The 20,597-nt window shown below is 37.9% G+C and overlaps 1 protein-coding gene across 3 annotated transcripts in view; it reads right to left on the bottom strand.

Annotated features, from left to right (window-relative positions):
- FMN1 (formin 1) overlaps window positions 1–19,678 on the bottom strand; it is a 170,747-nt gene extending 151,069 nt beyond the window's left edge. For 2 of the 3 annotated variants that reach the window (XM_079308080.1, XM_079308082.1), the window contains exons 1-3: window positions 19,540–19,678; window positions 7,523–8,045; window positions 5,996–7,474 (exon numbers count right to left, since the gene is read on the bottom strand). In XM_079308080.1, the coding sequence (XP_079164206.1) occupies window positions 5,996–7,474; window positions 7,523–7,940 (1,897 nt within the window). In that variant the 5' untranslated portion in view covers window positions 7,941–8,045; window positions 19,540–19,678. The remainder of the gene's footprint in view (window positions 1–5,995; window positions 7,475–7,522; window positions 8,046–19,539) is intronic. The other variant, XM_079308081.1, reaches the window with a different exon arrangement.
- Window positions 19,679–20,597: the final 919 nt, after the last annotated feature.

The following is a 20,597-nucleotide window of genomic DNA, read 5'->3' as shown; positions in this document are numbered from 1 at the left end:
CACACTCATATGTATTACTTTCATGTGAATTAGCTGTGAGAAACTATGCATCATCTTTCCATGTGATCCATATGCAAACTTGCTTCATGAAGTGCATACTTACTGTGGACAGAATGCAATAGTGCTTTTAAAATGCTAATTAGCAATTCTCTGAACCACTTCAATTAGAGAAGATATTTATAAACCTTTCCCTTCCCTATAAAAAGAACATCAAAAACACTATAATATAATCTGTCTCCTGTTATAAGAGCCTTCAAACAGAGTTTTGTTTATATGAAACCTAATTTTCCAAAACCATGGTTCAGGAACACATCATAAGGTCTTGTTATTGAATTTCTCTTACCTGACTCTAGTTGTCCCTTTCCAGCTTAAAGAGCGAGTTAAGTTAGGAAAAGACAAAATAATATTCAAATAGTGCCTTGATATTTATTTTTTTTGCTACCTTCATTACATATCTGGGGTGGAATGCTGCCTGTATGCCATTTTTCAATCACAAGTCTGGCACTGGCACTGCAATAGATTCATTATCTTGTAGCTAATGATCCAACCAAAGCCAAAACTAAAGCTTCTCACATCCTGCTACTTTAATGCTGGAAATTTAAACGGATGTGTAGAACTGTATAACTGCTATATTTGTAGAATCAGTGTGTTCTTCTTACATGAAAGTAAGCTATGTTTACACTGCAAACAGAAATGAATGACAGTTGAGAGTAAGGAGTAGGGCAGCTCTTAGAGCACAGACATGAACAGTTCCTCCAGCCACCAAACAGTGAAGTATCTAACTGAAAGTATCATCTTGTGCTTTTCACTCCCTTCAAGATCTTTGAGGATTAAAATACAATCTTACACAAATTTAGTAATAATATTTATTCAAATATTTATCTACATAACAAATAGTTTTTTATAGGTTAAAGTACTTTCATCTTTTAAGACTGCAAAATTGATCTGCCAGAGACAGCCATTAGCAACTGGCATGTTTCCAAATGGCAGTGCGTAGTTTTTGACAACCATACAAAACTACCAGAATGTTTGTTTTCAGTTCTTTCTAATGGAAAGTGAACTGCTGCCATAAAATTCTCGTTGGCAGAAACAAGCAATCCCAATGTTCTCCGTCTAATAATCAGCAGGGACAGGGATAGCTGCACCCACAATTACATCCAGAATATATTGCAAAGAACGCTTGGGTAAACATCTTTAACTAGTCAGTTAAAGAAATTATTTGAGAAATAATCTTAAACACTTAAATTCACCAACCTTTTCAATCAGATAAGATGCCTTCCCTACAACACAATAAGCATTATAATTTTGAAGACTTTAAAACCAGAACTCTACCTCACGTTTTTCTTCCTCCCTTCTCTTCCCTCCATCTCCAAAATTTCATGATACTGCACATTCCCTTCATGAACCATCAGATAGACTTATACTCACAATGTACATTCTAATGGTTACAGTTCCTTTTGCAGAGTTTCCCAACAAAACAAAAATAAAAATTATCCTGCCTCCAATCAGCCTCATTCTAGTTGTTTTGGGATACTCCATAAATGTTCTTTATCATAGCCAAGGTAACACTCTCTACTCAGTCTTGGAGTTCCCCTTTCTCACTTGTCCTCCATCTCTTGTTCTTCCTTTTTCAGCATTAATAGCACCCACTCAAAATATCACAGCTTGATTCATCTCACTTCCCACTCCTAACAACTTCTGTTTTAGCCAGTCCCAGCCAGTCTTCCAGTTTTTGGAGGCAACTTAGATTTTTGGGGATCAAATAATTCCCTGCAAGAGGGGTGGTCTTGCTCACTTGTCCTTTCTGCCACACTTGCATGTCCTCCCTCATCCTAGCTGTGGTTTTTGTCTGTTCAGCTCACAGAACTGTTCAGCTCACTAAACCAGCCAAAGAGGCTCACCTCTCTTCTTGCTGGCTTTCAAGTTTTCATCTTGCTTAGTGATTTGACTCAAATTACCAAAAAGCAAGGAAAACACCAAAGTTATTGCAGAGAAGGGGAGGAAAAGTGAAGAGAGGAGGCTTTTGCAGGAAGGAAGAGTAAGTAGAGAATGGGCCTATCTTTTCAGTCCCATCAGTCTCAGGCTTTTTACCTGACACAAACCTTAATCATTCAGTTCTATTCCAAGTTTGGTGTGGTCTCTACAGTCCTACTAACTTTGGATTTCTGTGTTTTCTGGGTGTCTTCTTCCTTCATAACTACTAGATACCAAGAAAGGAGCATTATTCATTGGCTAGGGATAGGGAAACATCATCTTTCTCATTTGTTCCCTTTCTTGCTTTCACCATTGCCCCTTGGCAGATTTTTATTCCTTTTTTTCCACACTAGGGGTAAAAGATATAACAAAAAGTGTGGTGAATGACCCTTGTCAGTCTCATCCTGACTCAAAGCACCATCACTAGTCACTGTCCTGGAAGCTATTTCATAACCAGTGATTTCTATTTTTAAATTTCCTGCTCTGAATCAAATTCACTTCAATAACTGCTAAAAATATCCCTAATTTTCTTCCTCTTACAGGCAATATTTAGTAAAATGGCATATTGGTATCATTCAGTACTAAATGAATACAATAGCTATGAAAATGTTCTCCCTAGTTTTTTCTACCACTGAACAACTTGAGAGAGAAGCAGTGACAGGAACTAAAAGGTTTCAGAAAATCTTTCCCTGAGACAATATATCTGATATCCAGATACACTGAATATATTTTCAAAGGCTTTTCCAAGACTACAAAAGCATGATATACTTCATACTACAGTAGAAAGAATTTCACACAGAAATGCAGGAAGAATGTTTCTGAGGGTTTAATAAATGTCATCTATGAGAAATTTTACTGCTTTTGCTGCCTATAACTGAGCAGTTTATCATTTGAAAGCCCTGTTCTTCTAAAGCTTTTTCTTAGAGATTTGATAATTCAAATAGAACTACTGCATGCTGATGCAGGAATTTTGATTCCCAGTAACATCTACAGAGGAAATTGCTAAATAATTATTGTTGAACTATAAATTATTCCCAGTTAACTATTAACTTACTGAGATGAAAGCTGTGACCTACTCCCATGGCCAATAGTTGCACTTCAACAAGAAGATCCAGTAAACTGTACCTTCAAATTAACTACTAATACAACTTTGTGCAATGAACCTATGATATACGTGCCATATATGTATCTATATATCTATAAAGAAACTGAATTTGAGAAAAAGTGGAAGTACAGAAGTTAGGCACTTTGCTTTAGTTCTTTGCCTTTTCACTAAAGGAATTATTTTCCAATTATTGAGAAAGACTGTGAAGAATCAAGTTTACAAACTATAAGAAAAGAGAATTAAAAGTATGTGTAGAGCTTTATGATGAGTCCAATTTGTAATTTAAACTAATAAATTAGTTTATTGTTATTAGAGTATTAAACTAATTAATGAAATTTTCCAACTACAAAGTTACATGGGTAACAAAAGGCTCCAAAAGCTTTTCAGAAAGAAGTAGTGCATACTGTGACAGCAATAGAACTTTGAAAAGATATTCAAAAGGCCATCATTTTTTGCCATGGAGCAAATCATTCAATCAACCTGACTGATTAAAAAGTTGACCAAAATACTCAATAATTCTTAGAATCACTCTAGATACTTACATGATCTAATAACAGACTGGAATTGAAAGAAAACATTTCACAATAACACCCTATTGAAGACAAATCTGAAAAATATTCTTGAACTCTGCTCTTCACACGAGTAGAATCTGATAAGAATCATATCAGAGTCCAAGTTTATAACTGTAAATCTTTATATAATTTACATTAACTAAATTTGAAGATGCATCATTTGTCTCACTGAACTATAGTCAGTATGTTGTTATTCATGTATGTTTACAGAAGAGTGATATTCCAAATGCTCTGTCAATATGAATATTCCAGATGGAAGTGGAAAGTCATATTATACCAGATACCAGAGACATATCTACAGTATTATATATGCCAGCAAAATAGGAAATTTTTCCTTAAAGTCACAGATTTTTCTAACACACCAGTAATAATGCAATCATAGTTGAAATGAAAACAATACAAAACAACAACAACAACAAAAAAACTTGTGGTATTTTCTGTATGTTTTAATGTTGACAGGTAACTGTAAGCAAGAAATAAATTAGGCTTGTCTGCTTTTCTTCTCTTCATAAAGATGTTTCTGCTTAATAGCCAGGATTTTCAGCCAACAGATGCCATTGGTATGTATGTGTGTTGTTTTGTTTCTTGTGGGTTAAGCCCAGCGGGAAAATAAGCACCACACAGACTCATTCCCTCCCTCCTCCCTTCCCCTCCCAAGTGGTATGGGGGAAGAGGTATGGGAAAACCCCAACAACTGGGGGTCAAGATAACAAACAAAAAAATTATTTAATAACTGAAAGATAGTGGAAAAAGACAGAAGAAAAAATGAAACAAGTGATGCCACAGCAATCACTCACCGCCTCCCATGGGTAGACTGATGCCCTGCCAGGTCCCAAGCAAAAGATGGCTAACCTCTCTAAAGCCCCCTTTTTGTGCTTTTATTCCTGAGCATGACGTTATGTGGCAGGGAATTTCTCTTTAGTTAGTCTGGGTCATCTGTCCCAGCCTATTGTGCAGCCCCTGGCCTATTCACTGGGGGGATGCAGAATGAGAAACAGAGAAGGGATTGATGCTGTGCAAACACTGCTCAGCACAAGCTAGAACATCCCTGTGTTATCGAGACTGTTTTCATCACAAACCCAAAACACTGCCCCATACAAGCCACTCTAGAGAAAATTAACCCTATCCCAGGCAGACAGTACAGGAGTACAGCACAATAGGTACAGTTCCACATCCAACAATTCTAAATGACACATTAATTTAAAAAATACTAATGTAAAACAGAGAGAAAAAGATTTCTGTGCTACTTCAGCCTTATAAAGAGGTGAAATTGCTGGTTTTGTAAGCTAAACAGCTCACCAAAAGGTATGATTAGTACAAGATGTAATGAGAGGGGTAGGACAGCACAGCACAACAAGAACCAAGAAAGGAATGAGAGAGGAGCATAGCATCCATCTTTTCAGCCTTGTCAACTCACCAAACACCTTAAATTTAATTTAGTCTTGAGTGGAATTAACACAACTTCTAGAAGTAGCAGGCATAAATGCAAACCTCATAGGCAGTATTCAACACCCTCTGCCTAAATTGAGGGTTTCACATCCCCAGACACCTCTGCTTCTGGAATCTCCCTTTCATGTCACTTTGCACTGCCAGCCCCCTTGTTAGACAGAAGGATCAGTCTGAGCCATATTTAGACCACTGCCAAGTGGTCCTCCAGCCTTCCTGTTTCTTAAGTTAAAAATGAAGGGTATAGATGTTGTTCTAGTTAACAAAAATAGCTATTCAGGATGTCATATAATTATGCATTTTTACACAGTGTATCTTTATAAACCATTGCACTGTACTCAAATACATTGTAACATGACTCCTGCATACAATTATTTTAAAATAAGCCTTTTCTTACAGAATTTACATCAACCTCTTATAGCTAAACGGTCAAAGCACCAGTCCTATACTTAAGGCACTGTAAATTAGCTGTTTGGATTATATCAGTTAAGCTAAACAAGAAAAAAGAGCATTATGGAGAATAAATGTTGCTGCAACATTTTGAAAGACTAGAACACAGCACAGGAAAAGCAACAAAATAAGTATGTGAGCATTTTTAATTTTATACAGAAAGATTTTTCTTTAACTTTGGCTAAGAGGTCATTCAGTAACAATGGGACTGAAAATAAACACACATAAAAATGTATCTTGAAACCTTTTATAGCTGTAACTTTTGTTTAAAAACTTCAACAACTTTCCACCCAATCCATAAGTAGTGAAAAGTAATTTTTTGTTTAATGTAATATTTATTATTAATAGCTAGTAAAAAAAAAACAAACAAAAAAAACCCAGAAAACATTCCAAGACTTTGATGCTTCGTTGATTCTATTAGTTTAAAAATGTATGAAATAGTACTGACCTGGACAGAAACTCTGCTGTGTCTGAGTAGTTAATTTTTCTTGCACAGCACACTTTTCAAAATGTCCTGCAGCTGCATTCTGATGTAGGCCTCGTTGTCTGGTGGCAAATCCCAACTCTCCAGGATCAGAAAACTTCCGATAAAACTGTGGCTCCAAATCGCTGAAAGAGAAGTTTAGAGCACTGTGTCTCCCATGTCCATAGTCGCTGAAGATGGGTTGATCCTCGGAGTCCTGCGCCGGCAGCGGGAGGATGCGGTGATGCAGCTGGGGGCTAGGCAGCCTCGAGGATAACGGAGAGGGAATAGGAGACATTTGTTTGTGTGTGCTAGATAGCGGATATGAATTACTAAAAACATTACTCACTGCTGCTAATGGGGGTGAATGCAGCCTTTTCTCTTCCAGTTTAAGATTATTACTTGTCTGAGGAATATCAGGACTTTCATTTATAGGCAGGTTCAAAAATAAATGCTTGCTGTTTCCCTGGGATGGTGTGGTCCTTTTCTCATACAGTGAGCCTGGCAGGCTTCTGTCTACTCTCGTAATTTGTTGCAGTCTCTTCCATTCTGCAGCTTCATCTAAACTGTCGCTCCGGATAACTTTCAGAAGAGCTTTATTAACAGCTCCCACAAGGTTGCATGACTCATCAGTAATGTGCACTCTCTCTGCTTTGTACTGCAAACCAGAGCTATCTTCCTCCTTCTCCTCCAGCACACTGTTATTAGAGTTTCCAGCAGCTTCATCTACAGAGTATACATCAGTTCTTGATATAAACTCATTATGTGCTGCTGTGAGAACAGGAGAAATGGCTTCATTATCTCTGTGAGAATCAGGTAAAGACTCTGCAGGGGGGTTGGTAACTCTTTTAATACAAGCATCTAAATCCTGGACTTCAGCAAGCACTGTGATTCCCGGTTTCTCCTTGCATACTGGCTCAGCATACTTGCTACTTTTCAAGATTTTAGCAGCTGCAGATTTACTTAGTGTTTCGAGTTTGTTAGACAGGCTGTACTGAGATAAATTCACCAAAGTAGTCCTCTCTTGTACCTTGCTAACTTCAGGAATGCATTCTCCATTATCCACTGGTTCAACTGCACCATCATTGATGTCTTTTGAGCTAGAACTTGGTAAGTCAACATCTGATTTCACAGCTTTGTTGCTCTTAAGAAAATACCCCTCTTCTGTCCACTTTTCTGGTTGTACTCTATTGTCTACTGGTAAATTATCCTTACCTTTTACTGTTAGCCAGGTGGAGGGAGAAAAGGAGCTGGGATGACTCCTGACAGAAAGTTTTGTAGAGACTATCTTCTTACTTTTCTGTTGCATGTCTTGTGTGCTCAGTAAAAAGAGATGTTCTTGTATCTTTTTTCCCTCTTTCCGATGTCTGATCTCCTCAAAGCTCTCTTTCCTTCTGTATTTCATCATTTTTTTGTGATTCAAATTGTCCCTCTTTGTAGAATCCAGCAATAACTCCTGCTGATGTGTAAGACTGTCCCTCTTTGTAGAATCCAGCAATAACTCCTGCTGATGTGTAAGACTGGAGTAATTATCAGCTTTAAGTTTCGGGACTCTGGAAACATGCTGTTGCTTTTCCTCCTGATGATCCAAATTGTGGTGAGATCTCAACACACTGGATAACAGTTTTTCCTTTTCAGCAGCTAGCTTGTACATTTCATTGAGAAGGTCCTTTGTGGTAGTTTGCTTGAAAATAATAACTCCACAGTCTTTACATGGCCATTCTCTCAGGTCCATGTCCAACTGCTCCCTTACTTGACAGCAGCCACAGAAACTCTTACTGGTTCCATCCAGAGTTCCAGAGCTCTTGTAAGTAAATCCTGTGACTTTCCCCTCTGGATTATAGAAGCTGATGTAACAAAGCTCCATAATGGGTTTGTGCAATTGAAGGATGGTATGTGTGCCTTCCATTATGCTTGCCAAATTAGTCATTCATTTAAATTATGTTCTAAGTGTTCCAAAGCTTGCATGACATAGCATGTGAGGCAGGGAATGGACAGAAGGCATCTGACTAATCTTCAACAATAATATTGTCTGCTGGAAAAAATAAAGAGAAGCCTGTCAAACTTGATTATGGCAAATTTAATATGACAAATAACAAGCCTGCAGAAGCCCAATCTACTCTCAGCATTGTCTGATACAAATCTTTTACCTTGAGAATCTGACACAAAAAGAATGACACTGCTAGCACTCATAGTTGGAGTCATAATCTTTCTCTCTCATACATCACCCCTCTGACTCCAGGGTTCTCAGTCAATGCTGTTCCATCAGGTCACAAGATGGTCACTAAAACACCCATTTCAAAGAGGCTTCACTTTTGAATGGTGGAATCTCTTGCCCTCTCTCTGTTAAAAGTTAATTTACTGTTGAACATTTAGTAAAAAGAACCATTCAAGCATGCCTGTTGCCTTTTTACTCAGCACAACCAGCATAACACCATCACAATATAATTAGGTATCACTGCTTTATTTACCAAGAAAACATTTAGAAAACAAAAAAAATCTGAATATTTTCTACTTGTACTATTTTGTGGAACTGCCAAGACATGAAGAAAACTTGGAATAACAAAAAAAAAAAAATAGGTTCTGTTTACTTGGCTAACATACAGGTACTATACAAATCCATTTTGAATTGACATGCAATAGCATAATTGTACTTTTATAGCCAGATTTATTGCACTTCTTTATTTCCTTTTCTTTTAATCAGATATTTTCTTCCCATAGATTGGGTATATTTACATTCTTTGTATACATAATGGAAGTTTGTTTGCTCCCTTTGAGAACTAAATTGTTTTTTATCCAGAAGGAATTCTGCTGCCACAATTAAAGTGGAGAAGTCTGAAGTCATTAAGAAATGCATAAGCATCAGGGAAAGACCTAAAGCCCAGAAGCACAAAAAGCTGGAGAGCACTTGCTCCTACATTGAAAAATGCAGGAATTTCAGTTTTCAACTGAAAAAGAATAAATACAATAGAATTTTTCATAATTTTAGAAAAATCAAATTTAGGCAATAGTATTTAAAAGGAAGCTCTCATATTACTATGTAACATATTTCATAGAATAAGCGGATTTGTAAAGGGCCCATCAAGATGATCAAAGTTCAGTTCCTGGCCCTGCACAGGACACCCCAAGAGTCACACCATGCTCTTGAGAGCATTGTCCAAACACTTCTTGAACTCTGTCAGGCTTGGGGCTGTGACCACTGCCCTGGGGAGCCTGTTCCGCTGTCCAACCACCCTCTGGGTGGAAAAACCTCTTCCTGATATACAACCTAGATCTCCCCTGACTCAGATTCATGCCATTGCTTCAAGTCCTGACAGTGTTCATGATAGTGAAGAGATTGGTACCTGGCCCTCTGCTACCACTCACGAGGATGTTGAAGACTGCAATGAGGTGTCTCCTCCAAGTGGAATAAAATGAGTGACCTCAGCTGTTCCCCTTCAGGCTTCCTCTCTAGACCCTTCCCCATCTTTGTAGCCCTCCCTTGGATGCTCTCTAGCACTTTGTATCTTTTTCATACTGTGGCTCTCAGAACTGCCCCCAGCACTGAGGTGAGGCTGCCCCAGCTCAGAGCAGAGCAGGACAATCCCCTCCCTTGCCCGGCTGTGATGCTGTGCCTGATGAACCCCAGGACACACTCGGCCCTCCTGGCTGCCAGGGCACTGCTGGCTCATGTTCAACTTGCCATCAACCAGAAGCCCCTGTGTCACTGCTTCCCAGCCTCTCATTCCCCAGTCTGTCCCTACATCCATGGTTGCCCATCCCAGGTGCAGAATCCAGCACCTTCCATTGTTGAATTTCATGTGGTTGGTGAGTGCACAGCCCTCTGACTTGTCAAGGTCTCCCTGCAGGCCTCTGCCTCTGAGTGAGTCAACCACTTCTCCCAATTTAGTGTCATCAGCAAACTTACTTAGTATTCCTTCAAGCCCTGCATCCAAGTTGTCAATGAAGACATTTAAGAGCACATAGCTGAGAATGGAGCTCTGTGAAACCCCACTAGTGACATGCCACCAGTCTGATGTCACCCCCTTCACTATAACCCTTTGCAAGTGGCCCGTGCACCAGTTGCTCACCCATCACATGCTGTGTTTATCCAGCTCTGTGCTGGACATTTTGTCCAGAAGGATATTGTGGCACACAGTATTGAAAGCCTTGTTGAGATCCAAAAATATACAAATTTTGTATCAGTTTTTATTATGCAGAGTTCAATATCATTTTATGACTATGCTCATAACTTATTATAAGTAATTAGTGAAGCCAAACTGCAAGAATTAAGCAGCATTTACCCAAAACATTTCATCAACAAGCAGTCATTTATTCCAGTGTTTTAATTGCATCTGTTTATAATGTTATTTAAACACTTTCAAACTTTCCATTTACCATTTCCATTTAGCATTCTTCATGCCAGTAAAATTCTTAAAATGTATACATAATCATTAAAGACAGAGGAGATATCTTAAGGAGTAAGAACAGTGTTCCATTAGAGCCATATGAGCCTCTTAATTCTGTTCACCAGCAGTTAGCAGTTGAATGGCATGATTCAGAATACTCTTCAAGTATAAGAAGTGGTAGGAAAGGTGCAAAACCTTTAGTCACTATTTTTGTTGAAGACTGGCTTGTTTCATAGACCTGTGAGAAATTCTGAGAAAAGCATTCCTTCTGTTTCCTATTTAACTCTTTGTGTGAATCTGGAGTTTGAGACACAGTCAAGGCTGAGGATTACCTCACCTCCTGCCTCACCAGTCTTCCTTGTCTCCAGCTGTGCACGCCTGCTGCTCTCTAGCACAGAGTGGTTGTGCAGTCATAGGGTGTGTGTGCCACCAGCAGATGCAGTCAAGAGTGGTTCTTCACACAGAAATATTAAGAGCTTTCTTAAGCCTGCTCATTTTTCAATCAAGCAGTAGTTAACACCCCTCAGGAAACAGTACCATGGAAACTATAGACCCAGTAGCTATAGATATAGACATTATGATTAAATTTAGTATTCTCAAATGACATCTATGATATTATGACTTGAACCAGGTTCAAGTCAGCCCTATTCTGTAGAGAATATTACACTTGATACATGCATTGTTTTGGTTTGGGGGACTTTTGTGACAAAAGATGATATGTGCCAATAAGAGAACTAGCTAGCTCTTGTCTCCACTGCATAGATCTGCTGAGCTATGCCCCTCCCAAAAAACAAGCAGCTCCTCCAATCTAATCTGAGTTCTGAATCATTGCATTACTGAAATGAGACCTACAGCTCTTCTTGAATCACATTGCAAAAATTATTAAAATGAAAAGCTATTTGTCACTTATAAATGAATTTATTGAACTTTTTTTTATGGAATTTTCTTAATACTGCTTCAAGAAAAAGATCTACTTAGAGAAAGCTAATAACTGGAAAGAACAGATGAAATTGTTAAATAGGCAACTGAGAAGCAAACCTGCTCTACTAATGGATTTTCTTTCAGTTTAACAACAAAAAATGTCACAGTAGTCTTCAAAGTCTAATGCCAACACATCCATTCATTATGCTGTTCAAAACGTGCCCTTAATAACTCCATGGGGACTCCAGGACTCCATTCCTACAGTTCCATTTCTCTAGCAGGACACAGCATACACTTCTCAGCTTGACAGATGGTCTTTCTCCTTTCTCTGATACATAAGTAAGCCAGAATTGACATTCCTTACTTTCCCAGCTCTCCCTAATATCTGATTGTTAGTAGGTGACAACCTATTTCTGAGCATACAATGACTAACTTTCTGAGCTATGCAGCTAATTAACACATCACAACAGAAAAAGTAAGGTAGAGGAAAGGTAGTGAAAATGTGAACAGACCAAGGTTTCATATCACAAGCTCAAAGACAATGAAATGAAATTACCATTATATCTGTTTACTGAGCACAACTGCTTTGATAGAGACAAATAGAGACAAAAAGTATTGTTTTCTTCTCTTACCTAAACTCTCAAGTTTCTCTGAGGTTCTTTCAAATTTTCATTTGACCTACAAATATTGCCATTAGAAAGATAAAGGTTATAATATCTTCATGAAAACAAAATATTACAGCTCCTTCCAGCAGTTTTGACATAAATAAAAGAATTCTATAAAGGGCTCTCCAACTCTAAGTCTACATTGTGTTTATTGGATTGTGGCAAAACCAACAAAAAAACCCCAAACCAAACATCGCACAAAAACATACCAACCAAATTTAGAGTATTTAATTATTTGTATAATAGTTTGAACTACACTGCATATTGTTTACAATAGTGGTTTAAAATACTGCTCTTCTTAACCTCACAAGTACTGATTTACACCAGAAAGAGAGTATTAAGGAATACAAAACAGAGTCTATGCCGGACAGGAAGCTGCTTTATTAAATTTCAGATCTCATCCAACAGCACAAGGGAACTATTAAGGCATATAAGAGTCTTGCCAATGAATTCGGATGAAACAGAGAAATAACTCAAATTATAGTGTGGAAAGTCATTAAATTAATCCATAATGCAGAGCTTTGTATACCCAAACCAACTTTTAACCATAAATGCAACATTTGGTTGCATTGCTCTGTTCAATCTAATCCAACACCAAGAACCAGCAAATCCAGGACAGAGTAAATGAAAAAAAAAATCTGAAACCCAGATCTCTGAATACATCATCCTTGTGATCCAAAGATGAGAAGATCTAAACTTCCTGAAACCAAATACCATAATTTAGCAAAAAGATAATTTATACAAGGCATGTAAACTTAATTAAAACGGGATTTAAAAGTTTCTGGCTGGACTGAATAATATGATGATGCCTCACTAGGAAAAAATACATTCTCAGTAGACAAAGAGTCCCACACTTTTTCTGGTCCTTTGTAGATCACTGTCTTCTTTGACATTGCTACAAATATGCCTTTTATCTTCTAAGTGTACACAAGATGGAAAAAAAAAGCAATGATACTTTGGGGTTTAGAACTAATACGCACCATTTACAGACAAAAAATAAAGTATATTATGTTTGACTAGTCAAATATAAAATAATACATGTATTATTTGCACCATCAGATCTCTAAAAAATGTTCATGAAAGGAGTCTGACATGAAAGTCTGAAAGTTCTCATTCCTCTGCAGCCTACTTCAGTTTTACAAAGCAATATCTATCTTTTTCTGGCAGAGCTGCACCAGCAAGTTAAAAAATAAAAAAAAAGTGGTCACAAAACTTGTCGTCATTAAACTGTTGTTAGAGTCAATCACACCACAAAAATGTCCAAAATCTGTTTGTCAAAGGTGACTAATTTGCAAGAATTAGTTACCAAAGGAGATTTCCATCACAAACTCACCCATCTGACTGTTTAAGAGGTTGCTAATAAAAAAGTCTGCAATGGATATTACAAATATAAAAAGTCTTTAATGTAGGAAATACATTAAGTAGCAAACCAGCAGACATTAAAGTACAGAATGAGCAAAGACAACCTGTACACATATCCCAAAGAAATAACACAGTAACAGCGTGTTTGAAACTGACTATTTCAAGAAGTACAGCATTTAAACAAACAAATTCCTTCTGCACTTCAGTCAGGTTTTTACACTCTCCACCTTGCTCTTAGGCATTTGCATGGAAAGAACCAAGAAAACAGATGAGTCAATCATCTTGCTTCCAGTTATTTTTTTCTAGAACAGTTTTCTGACTGCTGAAGAGGCAAACTGAAAGGTAAGTACCACTAAAAACATTCCTCATACTCTCTCCATACATTGAAGCCCAAACTTATGATTCAAAGGGAATCAAAAGATGCTTATAAACAAGCAAACAGACATTACCCCAAACTCTCTTTGATGGTTAGAAAACTGTAATTAGCTCAGTTGGTTAGAGCATGGTGTTAATAATGACAAAGTTGTGGGTTCTATCCCTTATGTGCCATCCACATAAGAGTTGGAGTTAATGATCATTGTGGGTCTCTTATAGTTCAGAAAAGTCTGTGAAAAGTATTTTGCCTAATCTGTAAATTAAAATAAATGTTACAATTATTTTATCTATTTTAAAATAAAGACAGGGTTTATTCCTCAGCAACAATCACATGGTATACTGTGCTTTACTAATTTTCCATCAATTTAATAATTTATATACCTCATTCAGAAAAATAACTCTCCCCCACAACATCCCTAACACCTCCCCTATATCCTTTGTACCTAAGATGAACCTTCACAATGAAATCTTACAACTTAAAATAGAAAACTACTCCTTGATATATTTACAGGGGATAGTGGCTAATATTCAGCTGAACTCATATAGTGATGTTAAAAGTAATTAGAGGCAAGAGGAAGAGATCCCTTGCCTCAGGTTATAGATGTCTTAATGAAAAGCTGCACTTATTAATAGTCAGCTGACTGTCAAGCAACAAAGAAACAAATAAACAAAAAGCCATACTAGATCAGAACCACAGACAAACTATTCACATTGTCTGAAATATAATCTTTACATATTTCAGCACAAAAATAATGTATTATCAGGAACAGTAAGATGAAAAAAGTTGCATTTACAGTGAACAAAAAGATGCAAACTTACAATATCATATTTGTATATGTCAGACTTGGGTCATAAACTGCACACATGACTTTTTTACAGTTTTAACCTAGATAGATAATATTCCTTACAATACAACATTTTTTCTCAATACTTTATCAATGGGTAAGTTCTACAGGATACACAGTAACTTGTTTTCACTCCTGGCAGCAAGTATAGGATATTTCTACAGGAAAACAATATGAATTAAGTAAGTATTTTCTAAACAAAAGGATCGTTTTCCTGATAATCTTTGTCAAAAAGCTTTAATTTTGCTTGTTCAAGTAGCCAACTCTTGATCAAGAGCTGCATTTTGTTCTGTTTTGTATTATTAACATCTTTAATTTTCCCAAACCAAGGAAGTGCATATTTTTTATTTAATTATTGAATGTCCATGATTGTTAGTGTCATGGTGATATTTAAATGAGGCATTTAGTATGTAGCCTTTCAGATCAGAGATCACTTTCAGAGATGTATCTGGCCATATATTCTGAACTTTTAACCCAATGTGGTATTTAGGGAAGCAAAGAAAGAAACTAAAAGGCTACATTGCAGCAAATGTTTGAGCTACTTTACCAGCAAGGGAAGAAAATACAGCTGCAAAAAGTATGGACTTATCACAAAAGGAGGTGCAAATCATAAGGAAGCTTCAATGGTGAAAACAAGACAGAAATTGAATTTAAAGAATAATAACAACAATTAAAATCTCTCCCATAATAACATTTTATACTTATAGAATGACTCCTTCACAAAATACAGCAGTTTTTGAATATATCTTTCTGTAATTAAAGGTCAAAGACTCTGTCCCACATTAAGTTCTTAAGAATCAAGAACAATTTTCTAAAATAATGTATTTGACAAGTTAACAAATCCATTTTAAATTATTTAATTATTATTAATTAATTATTATAATTTTAATTATGCATATTTTAAAAAAATGCAACGGTTGAGAATAAACTAAGTAATTTTCTCGTTTCAAAAATTTTAGTGGTCTTGAAATTACTTTAGCCTTAAGGAAAGTTGGGTTGTTCCAAAAATTCTAATAATAATTCAAGTTTTGAAAACCTTGGCTGTATGAGAATGGGATGTAATGACTTGGGATGATAATATTATTGCTTCAAAGAAGAAAATATTTGATCCAAGAACTGTGACCACTTGTGTTTTCTTCATTCCAACTTTTTGCTAGCAGCATCTCATACATAGGTAAATAATTTCAACATAAGACTACAACTAACAAAAAAATACAAACCTAATTGGTAGGAGAGATTATAGGTTTTCAAAAGGCCTGTTAAAGAAGTAAACACTGGATTTTAGATATATATTTAGTCTGTTTGTCAGTCCCAAGTGCATATCATTAACATTAAAGTCTTGAAAATGCTAAATTGTTTATATGTCATTGTCATTTTCTTGGTCTGGTGCCTATCATGGAAGATTGAACACAGAATTTTTATTAAATTCAGCAAGCCTGTCAACAGAAAATGTATTTTTACCAATAAAAAATAATTATAAAGCTCAAATTAGTTTAAGATTAAACAGGTTACATAAATCCCCCATGGAAGTTCTAACTTAAGCAACAATACAACCCTCATCGGGAAAAGAAGCAATAAGATTAAAACATGAAGAACACAGTATTTCAATATAATAAGCTTAAAATGCCACAGGATCAAGAGAATGACCGAGAAAAATGCTGACTTAAATCTTGACCTAAGGAATGCTCATTTTATTTCAAGATTTCAGTAGTGCCATTTAAATCAATCTATGAGACCTGATGACTCTTTAAATGGAGAACAGAAGCAATTCAATAGTAAGAATTTAAAAGTCTATTGTAATTTTCTAAGGGCCCAACTCAACAAAACGTATATGGTCTTGTGGAGAGAATCAGCCCTCCATTATGCTCTGGAAAACCAGACTTAAGCTGAATGTCCAAAGTAACATCTGGAGGTTCAGTCTTCCATGGAAAGAGAAGAAATCGTGGTACCTGCCTGACTAGGAGACAGTGACTGGGATACAAACTCATGCATAGCATTTTGTGTGCTTTCTTTCCAGCTTCTCAGCCAGAAGTGCTGAGATATACATGCTGCCCATTATATACTGCCTCTAGCTAAACAGCTATACATACTGTATCTCTAGTCTGGCAATGCTAACAGGCAAGAAAAGTCACAAATATTAATCTGGAAAGATGGGATGAAATTGCATTAGAATAAATCATCATGGCAAATAGTCCTTCCCTTGGGTTTCCTGTTACAGGCAGATCTTAGCTCTGTAGGCTCCACTGTCACAAAGGAGGTTTGAACTACTCTGGCCATTAGACATAAAACCAGACTTAAAATAAAAAAAAAAAATCAAATACGAACTTGAGCTTTGTCATTAAAACATTATTGCAGCCTCCTACTATCTCTAAGTATGGGGAAATAAACATTAATAGTCACAACTAAAAACTATAGCAGTGATGTGACTATTAACTAAAAAGAAGAGGAGCTGTCATCAAGGAATAATGTATAAATATATAAAACATGCTGAAACAGTAGAAACAATTTACACCTGGTTAAGATGCAGATTCCATTGAGTTATATCTATTTGATTACCCTATGATGGCCAGTTCCCTGCTGTTTGATACTCCTCCTGATACCTAAAACCTAATGGAATATACATTCAGATTATATATCTTTTAAAGTCATATGAGATCCAAGCTAAAAGAGGAAGTTATTTCATGCCAAGATAGGTAAAGAAAAAATTAAAAGCTGACAGACTTAATTCTAGGAAGAGTGGGTGGAGAAAGGGATGCAAAATAATTTTTGGAAACAGCAACACAAAGGCACCTAGAAAAGTCAGATTTTTTTAAGACTAGAACTCATTCAGCTTTTAAATACTGTACTATACTGTGGGAGCAAAACACCATCCAACCCTCAAGCCTTAATAAAGACCTCTGTGATTGTTTTTGCTTTTTTTTTCCTACTCTTGACCACTGTCTGAAAGGATTATTTGGATTTGATTGCTAAGACTGCTTTTGACTTTAGGCTCCATTTTCAAACATTTTATGTGTGCAAGTTAAAGAAAAATCAAAGCTTCAGAAAGGATGACCCTGTTAAATAATAATGGGAAGGCCCAAGGTAAACATTAAAAATGAACCAAACAAACACAACAACAACAACAAAAAAATAACAACAAACAAACCCAAAACCCCCAACAAAACACCAAAACTACAAAACCCTCAGTCACCATCCCCTCCCAAGTAGTTCTTCATATTCCAGGCAGAACTATCTCTTCACCACCTTTTTATATCCGGACAAATGTCACTATAAAATTGACATTCAGTACCTTGGCATTTATTGTGAAACCCAGCCATTTCCCAATTTTATACTTGGTATTTGCCTATAGCTTTCAGTTTACAGATATGAAAATCTGAAAACAGAAATTGAAAGGAAAAGTTCCAATTTCTTGGAAATACCTATGTAAGAAATTCTCTACAAAGATCATAATCTTTTTCCCATGCATCCAGTTCAATATTATCTTCTCAACATATAAAATATTACAGAAACATTGTCCTATTATTTACTACTTACTGTATGATTAAGTCACCCATGCCCATGTAGCTGTACCCCTTACTCATACATCCATCAAACAACCAGATAGGAACATGCATGTCTATGCCACTTGACTTTTAGTGAGGTAGGTTCAACTGAAGTGAAAACTTACTTCCATTGCTCATGTTTAATATCAAACTGCAACTTTCTGTCTACAGTCCTTCAGATTAAGATAATGATGTTATGTGTTGACAGTTTCATTTTTCATAGTAACACAAAAAAAGCAGTTCTTCTTTTACTCTCCATTTAACCCAAAGTTGCTGAACTGCTCCTGCTGAAACTTACCAGAATAAGCCAATTCAGCAGCAAGCACAGTCCAAGCTACCTGAAAGTTTCACATTATGTAGAAGTGACTTACCTCAACTTCACAGGAATACTACTGATACACTGTAGAATATCTTTAAATGTGTACCTAATAGTTTAATGGTAACATCCGCACAATTTATTTCTACAAGTAAAATGATCATTAAGCCATCATGAATGATTCAAAGGATGGATGCAAAAAAAAAAAAAAAAAACAACCTAAATCAGGCATGTATTCAAAATTCCTTCCTCTGTAATTTCTCTTCAATTTTAAAAAATTGGTTGATTTTCTGTGAAGCTACAAGAAAAGAACTCATCATGATTCCTGCTACACACTTGAGAAAACAAGTATCACAAGACAAGACTGTGGGACAGCCGGAAGGACTAAATATATACAGTTCCCAGACCAACTCTCTGTCTCTTGTATCATGATGTGCTTTAATATTGCAGCTGAAGAAAGGAGACTGTGCAAAGCATCAAGAGAAGGGCTTCTCCAGAGTGTCAGTACTTTTTCCTACATGTAAAAGACATTAGTAAATGTCACATACAAATGCATTCTAATTCAGGCTAACAGTTCATCAGCCTCATCTGCAATGGTGACCCCTACAAGCTTCACAACACAGAGTAACAGATTGAACGCTGTAAATATTAATCACGTGTTTCCCACTCTTCTGCCCTCCCGAGTGCCCGTCGGTATTCGCACACACCAAATGCTACACAATTACAACAGTCTGCACTCCCCGCTTCACTGCACCTAACCGCACATCAGGCTACAAGAAAACGAGGATAGTTTTAAGAGTCATTTTGGGGCGGGGGGAAGTAATCCAGTTAAATTGACTTTAATAGCGCTGTCAAGAATGGGGGAGGGAGGAAATCTACGGACTTTCTTCGGACCGCAGGAGAAACTAAGAGATCCTGGCTCTCGTGATCCCACAGAAGCTATTTATAAATAAGCAGCCAGAGAGAAGACGAGATGCTAATGACGACCGAACAGATCCCTTCCTGCAGGTTTGAGTTAGTGGTTTTATTTTGTAATCCACTCGATTGCGACAGAGCCACTGCGGGGAACCGAGCAGATGGGCATAGCGGTGGGCAAGCGAAGGAGAGAATATTACCTTGCGAGAAGCAGCGCGCCGGACGGCGATGCTGTGCGGCTGTTTCGGGTGCCGGGGAGGACGCGGGATGCCGGGCGCTGCAGGGCTGCGGTGCCCGCGCTGCTCCGGGCCGCCCCCGCCTCCTCCGCCGGCCGCCGCCGCCGCCTCCAGGATCGCTCCCGTTGCGGGGCGCGCGCCGCACCGCTCCCCGCCGCGGGGCGGGACTGACGGCGCGCCTGGCCAATGGGCGGGCCGCGCGGCTGGGCGCTGACCAATGGGCGGGCTGCGCGGCTGGCGCGCGCCGGCTCCGCGCGCGGTCCGGCGGCGGCCCCGGGTCCCTCCTGCGCGCGCGGAGCCGGCCCCGAGCGGGAGCGCAGCGGGAACGCGGGGCCGCCGCTCCCGAGCCAGGGCTCCTGCCCCTTGGGGAGCCAGAAACACCCTCTCCGGAAAAGCGTGGCGCCGAGAGGAGCTAAGGCATCGCGGCGGCAGCCTGCTTATTCTCGTCGTTAACCGCCGTTGCATAATCCGTCAAATCTGTTCTCCTCCTGGATGAGCATCGCTGCCAATCATGTCGCTACGGCTCACCAGAGTAATTGCAATACAGCCCTCAAGCAAGCCAGACATAACTCTGAACTGCAGCATCAGAGGACAAGAAATCCTCTCCTTTGCTCCTAACGCTGCTAGGAGAAGGAAATCCGAATACAAGTGCAGCCCTAAACCACTTCAAAAATACCTTGCTATTTCAAGGGACGGAATTTTAGGTGGAGCCATGACCTAGTTCATTGGTCTGAACCTCACTTTTCTACAAGTAATCTTCCTGCTACTCTTCCCTGAAAGTTCTCCGTTCTGAAAGGCACCATAAAGGAAGAAAAAACGCATTTGGAATAACTGATTTAGGTAAAAATAATAGCAACAATTCAGAAGTAACATAGAGTTAAAATATTTCTAATAACAGACACGACTAGGACAAAGAAATTAACTTGTAATTTCCGTAGGCATTTTAAACCCTTGTCTGTGTAGTCAAATATTGCAACAAATTGCAACAACCTTTTTCTCACTGTAACTTGTAGCCTCCTGGA

Source organism: Erithacus rubecula, assembly GCF_903797595.1.
Source record: "Erithacus rubecula genome assembly, chromosome: 6".
In the NCBI taxonomy this organism is placed as follows: Eukaryota; Metazoa; Chordata; class Aves; order Passeriformes; family Muscicapidae; genus Erithacus; species Erithacus rubecula.
This window is presented reverse-complemented; position numbering and strand designations above follow the sequence as displayed.